General features: G+C 43.8%; 1 protein-coding gene across 1 annotated transcript; it reads left to right on the top strand.

Moving 5' to 3' along the window:
* The first annotated feature begins 703 nt into the window (after positions 1-703).
* On the top strand, positions 704-1,939 carry LOC131226026 (probable membrane-associated kinase regulator 1). Its single transcript, XM_058221678.1, has one exon. The coding sequence runs from the start codon at positions 800-802 to the stop codon at positions 1,676-1,678; it is 879 nt and encodes a 292-aa protein (XP_058077661.1). The 5' UTR covers positions 704-799; the 3' UTR covers positions 1,679-1,939.
* Positions 1,940-11,746: the final 9,807 nt, after the last annotated feature.

Here is an 11,746-nt window from a genome sequence, read left to right as displayed (position 1 = left end):
CCCTTAGGGCTTGTTTGGCCAGTCGGATTGGAAGGGATTGGATGGTATTGGAAGGGATTGGAAGTTAAATCCCGGGATTGGCCGGGCATGCCAAACAAAGACGGTGATCTGATCCCAATCCCGTGGGTCTTAAGACAATCCACTGACAACACCATTATTACCTTTAAATCCCATCCAATCCACCCTAATCCGTTCAAATTTACTTGGGATGTGTTTGGCTCGAGGGATTGGAAGGGATGGGAAAAAATACCATTCAGTCCCTTCCAATTCACCCGGCCAAACGAGCCCTCAAGGTCAAGGGTGATGTTTGCCTGCCATCCATAACGTTTATAATGTCATTCATATGAGGATGAACTTAAAACACAAATATAATCCTGATTCAAAACTTCCGTGGCCCCACGAATGTCACATTTTCTTCCCACTCGAGTATTAGATCCAGCTCATTTTTGGCCTCATGTCCTACAATGATCTCACAAAATGGATAGACGGTATGGATTTCACACAAACATCAGGAAATCCAAGTCCTCCGAATGACCCCTCCTTACATGGCGAAGCTGTTGCCACGCCTAGGCCCTACAGGATAAATCTCTAACCATTCATGGCTGGGATGGGTAGATGATATCAAGCAATGCATGGTAACAACAGTCTATCGCAATGTAGGTAAAATACCTACTTTTGAAAGTCTAAACAGCTGAACCCCCCCTGCAGCTCCCATGTGATCCACCCAACTCCCTCTCTACATTAACAATTCCACTCTCATTTCATCCATTCTCTCTCTTTCTCATGGAAAGGAACGAAAATGGTCATTCCACCACCAGAAATTTCAACCACAACCCCCAAAATTCAATCTCCTTCCTCCTCCGACTTCGAATTCACCATCTCTCTCTCCCCCACTTCTCAAAAACCTTCCCACCTCTGCCCAGCTGATGAGCTCTTCTACAAAGGCCAGCTCCTCCCACTACATCTCTCCCCTCGTCTGTCCATGGTCCGTACTATCCTCGCCTCTTCCAGCTCCTCCTCTTCCTCCTCCTCCGACGCCCCCACCCGCGACTCCACCAGCAGCTCCACAGACTCCTCAGATCTCCTCCTCGAATCTGCTCGCCCCAGCTCTGCTACAGATGACTTCTACTTAGATGAAGATTTCAAAAAACCAAGAAAATTCAAGTACTTCACCAAATTCTCCTCTGTTTTCACTCGCAAGGATAGCAAAAACGTTCCTTCCAAGAGAATTACTACTACAGCGAAAGAAGTCATTAGGAAATACGTTAAGAAGGTTAAGCCTCTCTACGATAAGTTCGCTTCGAAGCAGAATTTTCAGCCCAAGACGAATGTCGTTACACCGACGACAGCAATCACTGCCGTTGGATTTGCAATGCGGAGAGATTTGATGTGTGGTGATGGTGTTGGCATTGGTGGGATTTATTCTCATTCGTTTTCGGGGAATTTGAGGTACCCACGACGGAGGAGCTGTATTTCGAGCTGCCCGTCTTCGATGCGATCGTCGCCCAGCCATTCGGGTGTTTTGCGTGGTGGTGGTGTTGGGGGTGGAGGGATGTATTCGGACTCGTCGTCGATGGAAGAACTGCAGAGTGCGATTCAAGGAGCGATTGCGCATTGTAAGAAGTCGTTGAAGGAGGATGATTTAATGGTGGATGGTGGGGTTTCGGGTGGGAATTGATGAGATCTGGGGGTTTTTGAGAAGACCCATTTCGGATTTTCGTTTGGTTTGGTGAATGGATGGGGAATTTGGGTGCTTGGGAGATCGAATTTCGAAGAAATTGGTTTTTTTTTTTTTTTTTTAATGTTTGGCTTGATGGGCTTTTTTCTTCTTGGGGTGTTTGGGTTGATTGTTTTGAAATTTGAATATTTGGAATGTGGGTTTGTGAATTAAAAGCCTGTTACTTCATTCAAGTAGCTCTGTTTCTCTGTTTCTCTGCTCTGTCCTTAATTCTCTCGCCCATAACGAGCTTTTACTGTATGTGTTTCTTTCCAATTTCCAAGACACCCATAACCAAAACCCATCATGGGTTGGGGATAGCCATGGGCCCATCATCCATCTGGCCGGGCTTCGTACTGGGCTTGGACCTAGTAACTTGGCCCATGATCCAGGGTTAGGCCTTGGATGCTTTGGTCCATGTCGTTTTGGCCCAACCCGACCTGACTTTTTTTGTTTTTTTTTGTTTTTTTTGTTTTTAATACACGCGCACTAACAGCCCCCACCCACTCACACCACAGTGGGATTTCCCTACAATGGGTAGTTGAACCCATGACCTCGTGTTAAAACTCTTCACTACAATGGGTACTTGAACCCATGACCTCGTGTTAAAACTCCTGTGAATCTACCACCAAGGCACGAGTAAGGACTCAACCCCACGTAACTTCCTATACATGTGTCGTATGTACACATGTTTGGACCCAATGAAAAGTGATTAGTCTTGATTAAGACAGCTTCCATTGGGTTCAATTAGTTTTAATCATAATACCATATGAGAAATGCTGCATGAGTAGTTAATTGAACTATTATATGTGCTCCATGTGAATGTAGAGGTTTTGGATGATTGTTCATTGTTTTCTATGTTTATCCCACCTGACAGTTGGATCCACCTGACTTTTGATGCGTCCCATTTTCATGATGGGACAAACATGCCATACATTCGAGATGTTATTCAAAAACCATTATGAGCCCACACACCAGATGATAGGATCAGCAATTAATTGTGAGTTGCATGTATTGAAGTAGTAAATATGTGTGATCTAATCCATTCATTAGATGAAGAAGACCACATAAAACTCTCCCATTTGGCTAAGTACAGATATTTATAGATGGGATAATAACTTGATTAATTCCGGGTATCCCACGTCCCCTCAATGTACATTATTGGTTTCATCCCTTAAAGTGTCTATTTTCTGCTTTTGTTGTCCACTTGATGACTTTCCATCCCTCAAGTGTCCATTTTCCACTTGCGTAGTCTACTTAATGACTTGAAAAACGGACAAACTAAGAACATTCAATCAAAGAGTTAGGATTCTATCAATTTTCAACCTGGGTGGGGTCGGGTGGAGGCCTAACTAATCTTCCACGTTACGGCCTTGAACCGTAGCCGTAGGTATTGGACCGGAACTAGTTTAGCCCATTGCCACCCTATTCATGGGTGAATTTTCTTGCATCCAATCAAAGTGGGCCCCTCTCCTTTGGACATTTTTGTAGGCAGCCAGATCAAGTGAGACCCACGTGAAGCTCTGATAGGGGTGAATGGTGCTGGTGTCCCACCGACCCTACTCGATTCGACTTGTCCATTCAAGTGGGGCCCACCTCACATCACTATACGATAAAAGTCACCTACAAGGAACTTTCGATGTGGGTGTCACAGACCGGACCTTATTTTTTTATTTTATTTTTTATGATGTGGTTGTGTGTTTGAGTGTGAGTTTTTTCATTGACTCTGATCAGAATAGAAGGCAGCCATGTGCCTTGAATTCAATAATTCCTGCTTTTATTAGATTATAGATGAGATGAGTATTTATTAGAGTAGTTAGATGCTATCTAATTCTCGCAAGAAGAGAAGAAATGGACTGTTTCCAGCTTTGCATGTATATGCTGAATCCAAGCCGTTTATCAGGTGGGCCATTGGCGGTAAGGGAAATATGATATCCAACAGTCTATATCCTACATGCATGTGATTGGTTCTCTGATGAGTGGATCCGACGGATTTTCGGGATGTTATATATTGGCAGGGGTGGGCTGTTTGGTGAACGTCTCGGATTTGGCATGGATTTGACACGTGGGCACTTTTGGTGCGTTGGTGTTTGGCGCTTGGAGATGGGGCGTGTGGAATTTGCATTTTTCGAGGAAATTAAACCTCGATCCGAGGAAACGGACAGAATCCTCGAGCGTTGGGTTGGACGAGTGCAGGCGTACAGACTATCGATCGATGATCCAGACAGCTGGCCTGATGAGACTAGCCCTGGATGGGGGGATTCCCCCAAAATCCTCCTAATTTAACGGTTCTAAAACTTTCTATAAGCGCCTTGGAAAATGGACGGCGTAGATAGAGCAACTTTCCACATTTGACGCTTGGAGTGCCCGTAACGGAGGCCCATCAGAGTAACAGCCCTGGGACCGTATGCAAGACGGAAGCGGATTGGCTGGTGTACCTCACACACATAGCTGCTGTATTGACATAAGCAAGTTTTGTGGGTCTGATGACGAGATATGGGTTATATCCAAACCGTCCATCCATTTGGCGAGCTCGTCTTAAGGCTTGAGACTGAAAATAAGACAAATCTAACTATCAATTGGACTACACTACAAAAACCAGTAGGGGATTGAACGTCTACCATTGAAACCCTTTTTGGGATCACAGAAGTTTTGGGACAACGTTGTGGGCCATACAAATTTCTTAACGTTGAAAATTATTTTCTCCACTGGTATTTATGGTGTTTTCCAGATGATATTTGAATATAATTCAATTTTTAGATGGTGCTGTAAAATAATATCTAAAAATAGATAAATAGCATAAATATATTAAATACATTACAGTGGGGGACATGTAACTTTGACCTCCTTTGAACCGTTCGTACAACCCAGAGCTCTTCGGACGACAGGTACCAACAGCAGCTATAGAGCCTGTGTGGGGTACAGTGGCCAATCCGCCTTCCATGTAAGACACAAGCGGCTTCTATGTAAGACAAAAGCGGATTAGCTGGTGTACCGCACACCACCGACCCGGTTGCTGTGGGTACGTGTCGTGCAAAGACTAGCGATGTCGCTCCTCGAGCTCTAGCTGTGCGAACGGTTAAACTGAGATCAAAATTACATGGCCCCACAATGATGTATTTGTTATATCAATACCATTCATCAATTTGAAGAGATCATTTTCAAGCACGAGTCCAAAAATGATTTATATCCAAAGCTCATGTGGAGCACACCACAAACAACAGTGGGATAATGATTCTCATCGTTAAAACATTCATTTGGCCCACCATTACGTTTTTTTTTCCATCCAATCTATTCGTAAGGTCACACAAACAAGGATGAAGAAGAAAAAGCAAATATGATATTGATCTAGAACTTCTGTTATACAGAAGGACTTTAGTGGTAAACGTTCAATTGCCCTTTTAATATTTGAATCTATTTTATTTTTGGGCTAGAACGTTAACATTAATTTGCCCGATGGACTTAAGGTTAATTTGTCCAATGGACAACGGTTTGGATATAGATTGTGACGTCAGCCGGTGGTGTGTCAATCCGCTTCCGATCCGGTGAGCCGGGCAGACGAAGTCATCGGAAACGGATTGGCTACTCCCCAGCCACCAGCCATTCTGTGCTATAGTCTGCACCATGATGTATGTATTTCATCTATGCCCTTCATTCATTTCTATAGTCCCCTCCATGATATATGTATTTCATCTATGTTATTCATCCATTTTTTAAGATCATTTTATTGTTTGATATCAAAATGAGGTACATAAATCTCAGGTGGACTACACGACAGGAAAACATTAGTAATTGGATATCCACTATTTAAATCTTCCTAAGGTCCATTGTACCGTTTATTTGACTTCCAATCTGTTGATTAGGTCAGACAGACCTAGACGAAGGGGAAAAAAAAAGAAAGATCAGCTTGGTCCAAAACTTTACGCCCCAACAAGTTTTTAATGGTCGACGTCATTCAAAACTATTTCCTATAACGTGGTCCACATGAGATTTGGATATACCTTATTTTTGGTCTCAAACCCTAAAATGATCTAAAAAAATAGATTAACGGCATGGATGAAACACATACTCATGGGGGGGCCCAAAGAGCACCAACGACCAGCCATTGGCTGGCGGCAGGGGGAGTAGCGAAATCCGTTTCCCTAAACAACCCTCCAATAATGCAGTCCTAGCTTCCCGCCAGCATGCCACTGGTGTAGGAAATCAATACCATGAAAACGGATAATCATGTAACTAGGTGGGTCACACCTGTAAGTTGAGCTTGATCATTGGTTGTTCTTTGATTCCTACAGTGTGACCCACCTCAGGAAAGCATGTACTAGAGCCAATTCACAAAATTCACGTTCATTGGATGATCCTGACCATCCGATCAATAGCCTATAGAATGGATGGTCCTGATCATTTATATTAAATACGTCCAATCAACACTTTTGACCGTTTATTTGTTTTGGTCCATCATAGATCAGATATAGTTTCAAGGTCATTATTATCATCCAATCTTTACCAATCATGCATGGCTGGGAAAAACGGATGGATATAAAAGGACAAGCACCATACAGACAGATTGGATCATCCAATTGGTGTTATTTTTTCTTGGTAGCACATAAAATATTTTGTGAACCTAATGAACGGTCCGGATGCATGGATTACTATACCATTGCACTTTAGAGCACTGTTGGATCATTTCTACAATATTGTTAGTAGATCCCACTGTGGGGCGACATCTAGTCCGTCCGTAAGATCTAACGTGGTTACGGGGCGGCTGTAGTCCAATGCTATCTGTGGTCCACCATAATTTTTATATTATATCCGCTCCGTTCATCCATTTTTTAAACTCATTTTTATGATATGAGTCCAAGCATGAGGGAGATCCAAAACTAAAGTGGGCCACATGAGCGAGGATTGAATGCCTACTGTCCAAACCTTAGTAGGGGTCACGGAAGTTTTCAATCATGGTTATATTTTTGTTTTCCCTTCATCCAGGTGGGAACCACCTTGTGAACGGATTGGATTGCATATTAACATCAAGGTGGGCCCCAGGAAAGTTTCAACTGTGGCTGTATACATCACTACTGTTTCCAATGGTATGGCCCACTTGAGTTTTGGGTCTCCGTGGTGTTTGGGCTCATACCCTAAAATGAGCTGAAGAAACGGATGGATGGAGTGGATGTAACTCAAATATCAAGGTGGACCCCACGAAACTTTCGATTTAGTAGCAGGTCTTGTCCACTCATATACACCACACCACATGATTTTAGACATAATTTTACACAATGTGGTCTACCAGGGTTTTGGATTGGTCAGAATGATTCTTTTAATATCCAACGAACGAGGGGCACACATGATGGACGGTGTGGCTGTCATGCACACATCACGTTGAGGCCCACACACAACGGACGGTGTAGAATAATCCTATTCTGCAGACGTTGCAGAGGAAAGAGACCCGTGAATAAATACGGTGGTGTGAATGCAAAGACAGAGCCGTATCTCACATCCCAGGCTCTCAGCTCGCCTTTTGTCTGAATTCATGATTCAGAGAGAACGGATTGCCTGCCTCTGGAGGTACGGTATTTTCGTACTCGCAGATTTTATGACACTTACGTGGAACACGTGTATGATGATCTGAACCATCCATCCTTTGAATTAACTGTTGATGGACTACTAACCAAATTTTTATTTGATTAGAATATCTTAAACATTTAATAAATGGGTCTTTTTTCACTTAATAGGTGCCGTTGCTGATTTTTGTCTTTCAGTGATCATTTGGATCCCATCAAGTAAATTGCTAGAACCATTTCAACCGTGTGATTTTTTTACCATAGCCCTTTCACTACTGGAAACACGAAATGGACGGTTTTGATCTGACCCTTGTGTGGCACGTGTTCTGATAGCGTAGAACACAACACCTGCGTGGGTGATGTATATACGTGACAAAACTGTGTGGCCCCTCCTTGATCTACCAGTTTTACATCATTCTCGGTCATGAGCCAAAAAATGAGGCAGATCCTAACTCAAGTGGACCCACTACAGGAAACGACGGGGATTTAATGCCTAACATTGAAAACTTCTTTGGGTCCACAAGCTTTGGATAAACTTAGATTTTTATATTTTCCCTTCCACCTTATAAACATTTTGGATGGCAAATAAACACCGTGATAGGCCTCTCTCTCCGCTACTTACTATGTTGTGGTTCACTTGAGGAATGGATGTGCCTCAGGTTCTTGGGCTCATATCCTTAAATGATTTGGTAAATGAACAGATGATATGGATTGTTATGGGAAGATCCGAGTTCCTATAAATTCCAAGGACCGACGTCCCATTAATACGATCGAGCACATGAGAGCCAATCCAAAACGATAAATATTATTTAAGGAAGATTCCCAACTAAGTCACAGTTGAGCTCCCGTTCGGAGTTTGGCAGCTGGATCGAAGCAATCTAAGACCGAAATAGTTAGCATGAAGCTCAAACTAGAGACTTCAGATCGTCCCATTATTATCCGACGGGAATACTCTACTCAGCATGACAGGTCCGCTGTCTGCTTCAGAACTTGGAGGGGAGACCTCTGGAATACTCAATAGATAAGGGAAGCCAGGTCGTGAACCCTGGTCTAGGCTCGGCTCGGACTCGGACTCGGGACGCGATCCCTGTTTAACAACTTAATGGCTAAAGCTCATGTGCAAGATGGCCTAAATCCGAGGCTTGGAGTCGGGGCTTCTTGGACTAAGGATCTCGAGTCGAAGCCAGGGCAAAGCAAGATGAGGACGCTTCATGTGTTGAACTGAGAAACTACCTAAAGCGGACACAACCGATTGTTTCGTCCACAGATACGCACGATATGCTACACAATCCATGAATTGCGGACAATATCTCTACGATCCGAAAATCCCACTGATTAAGCGAATCGTGTCGAGATTAATGGACCTAGTCCGTCCGATGGTTAAGTATAAATACAAGGAAAATCCCATTGCTACAAGTACGTAACATCTTGCACTCTCCCTCCACTCTTCAACTTAGACCCAGATTCCCTTGACTTGACTTAGGCATCGGAGGGTCCCCTGCTTAGACCAGGGTCTCCTTTACTCATTGCAAGTGTGCAGGTCCAACGGGCTATAGTGATTCGGAGTTCGTGAGTCGGAGCAGGGAGTCGTCCAAATTTTGTCATTAACATTTTTGACGCCGTCTGTGGGAAACTGGTACGAATGGTCAAGTTCCTATTTTTAAGCATAATGGCGAGAGGGAAGAAGAAAGTAGTAGCTGCGGAACCAGTGCAAAATGAGCAGACTCATTCCTCTTCACTACTTCACGCCGAATCAGCCCGAGGGTGTTCCCAGTGTTCTCGCAATTGGGCGAGTAAATATCGAGCCATGTAAAACAAGATAGGCTTGCGGGACGAAGTTAACTAGATGAAGCAGCGACAGGAGTGTAACACCCTGAAAACCGGGGGTCGTGCATACGCTCGACTCCCGAGTTCTAAGACATCACTTATATCCGATTTTTATTAGTTTGCGTTTAGTCGGGTTTAATTCGCAGCCTAGAATTTCCTGGAAGATGAAGCACAATCATATCTAGTCTACTGAAATGACAGAGTTCAAATATATATTCAAGTCCAAATAATATAAATGGGTCGCACAAGACGTTACCTAACAAAATCACAAAAAATGTCATGTCCAAAAGAATAGGGATGAGTCCACTACTCGGCGATCTAAATCCCGTCCACTTTGCCGATGGAGAACCGCCAATCAACTGAAAGTAAGACAGCTCATCCTCATCGTCGAGACTCACACCGTCAGACTCCTCATACTCAACATCACCTGCATCTACGGAAGAGTCTGGTTGGTTTTTAAAACACCGTCCCAGAGTGGGAGTGAGTGATCAACTCAGTGGGTGCTATTAGTCTTAAGTTGTAACAGACATCAGTTATATTATGAACATAATGAAATACAATCATTCATAAACATCTAACTAATCTTATTAATGCGTATGCATGATAGATGATATGATGCATGCCCTCGTCACAACACTCCCTCGAGCGACTCCATCTAACGATCACGTATGACCAACACTCCCTCAGAGCAACCTCGATTGCTGAGTCACCACCTTAACTAGTGCGAAGCACTGTGGTCGTGTTAGCTGAATTCTTAGTTAAGTCCATTCATCCAGCAGGTTGGGGAATCTGATACACCCCACGTATCAAATGCCCTGAACTAGTTGCGAGGCCAAGGCCCCCCAACGGGTGAGGCTGAGACCTCGCGGTCCTTGATCCCGTCGGGTTCCCCATCCCCGACTTCAAGCACATGAGGAGTGCCGAGAGAAAAGGATCGCTCGCGCTCACTACAGGGAGGTGCGGCACCCCAGCGTAGGCCGACAGCTCGGACACAGTATCCCATTCCACCATGCCTTGCTCACAAGGTAGTGGATCCATTTCAATTTGATTATCGATGGGCTACAACGGTTGTAGGGTGTTACAGGTTCCATATATATGTGAGCAAACAGTGTTAACAAACAAAGTTGGACAGTAAATGGGCTAGACCGCACAAGTCTAGGCAAGCACGCTACAGACGACATCGGGTACGAGCGACCCATATAGTCTAACTATTGTCGCCCACGTGCATTTACCCAAATCCATGAGTTTAGCCTCAAGATAGTCCTACCAACAGGACCACCTTTACTCTCCTCATTTTCCTAACCAACCTAAGGGTTGAGGGTAATTTCATAACATGCCACAATCAGGGTTATCATCCAATACAAGTAGAAGCATACGTTCACATCTTCCAACATAGAATCTCAATGTCTCTACCAAGCAAAGCTAATCATGATGTGAACTAAGGGTGCAAGTGCGTTGTGTGGGTTAGTGAGGAAGCTAAGCACTTCCTACACTTCATAGAACCAAATAGCACAAGAATTAAGGAATTATACATGTTATAAAGCAACACCTTATGAGAAAATCACAAAAGACATGAACATGTAATCAACCATTGTAGCAAATCATGTGAGAGGCAAGAACAACATCATGTAAGAACTAAACAAAACATACCATTCCGTGCAATTCCAAGCAAGACATACAATTCCTAGGTTTCTCTAAAATTTTCAAATACATCATTCAAGCAATCAAAATCATTAGGCTCATGATATAGTTGGTGCTAGACCACCTAAGGATAATAGTCCGCACCTATGGATCGTTGAAGACTTGAAAAACGACCTAGGAATGAGGAATTTGGGGTCGATCGGCCGGAATCCCTAAAGCAACCACTTGCATGTTAGAACTCCAAGCCAATCCCTTCTCAACACATGGGTTTCAAGAAAAGGGATGAGGGATCTTACCTAGATGATCAACGGAACGATTCTTGTGGTTGTGGTGTAGGGATTTCCTTGGAGAAGGGGTAGAGAGTTGCAAGGTTGAGCTTCCTTGGGCCCCACCATCAACAACACCCTCCTTCACTCTCTTCTTCCTCTCTCTTTCTCCTCCTTCTCTTCTCCCCTTTCTCTCTTCTCTCTCTTCTAGGGCAAAATCGTATGGGGAGAGGGGGTGCCCAAATGAGGCCCTTTTATAATGCCAGATTTGGTGGAAATGGCCCCAAGTGTTGGGTTTTTACTATACTAGACCTATGGGAGGGTCTTTCTAAGCTCTAGGGCCCACTATGGGGTGTACATATTGATATACACCATAGGATAGTTAGCCCTAATGATGATCTACGTATGAACATGATCGGCCCGCCATTTGGATGCGCCGTTCGACAGATATAATTATAAGTCTATTCAATGGTCACCAATGGTCGATCGGGGCTGCGACTATACGAATATGAGTAGGGAAATATCCTTACTCCACATGTAAAGTTTGGTCACAAACCAACGGTCTGAAATCCTCAACTTTGTATAAGAATGGACGACTCAATTCACTTAAGTTCCAACTCCTTTCTTTAGGGTATTTGCGCTTCTCATGCACTCGTCCTTCAACTCAAGTTGAGTAGTTCTGGATACTACCCAGGTCCGACTCCCGCGATGGACGTCGAGCCCAGTAAGACGAACAT

The sequence above is a fragment of the Magnolia sinica genome, chromosome 14, assembly GCF_029962835.1.
Source record: "Magnolia sinica isolate HGM2019 chromosome 14, MsV1, whole genome shotgun sequence".
NCBI lineage: Eukaryota > Viridiplantae > Streptophyta > Magnoliopsida > Magnoliales > Magnoliaceae > Magnolia > Magnolia sinica.
This window is presented reverse-complemented; position numbering and strand designations above follow the sequence as displayed.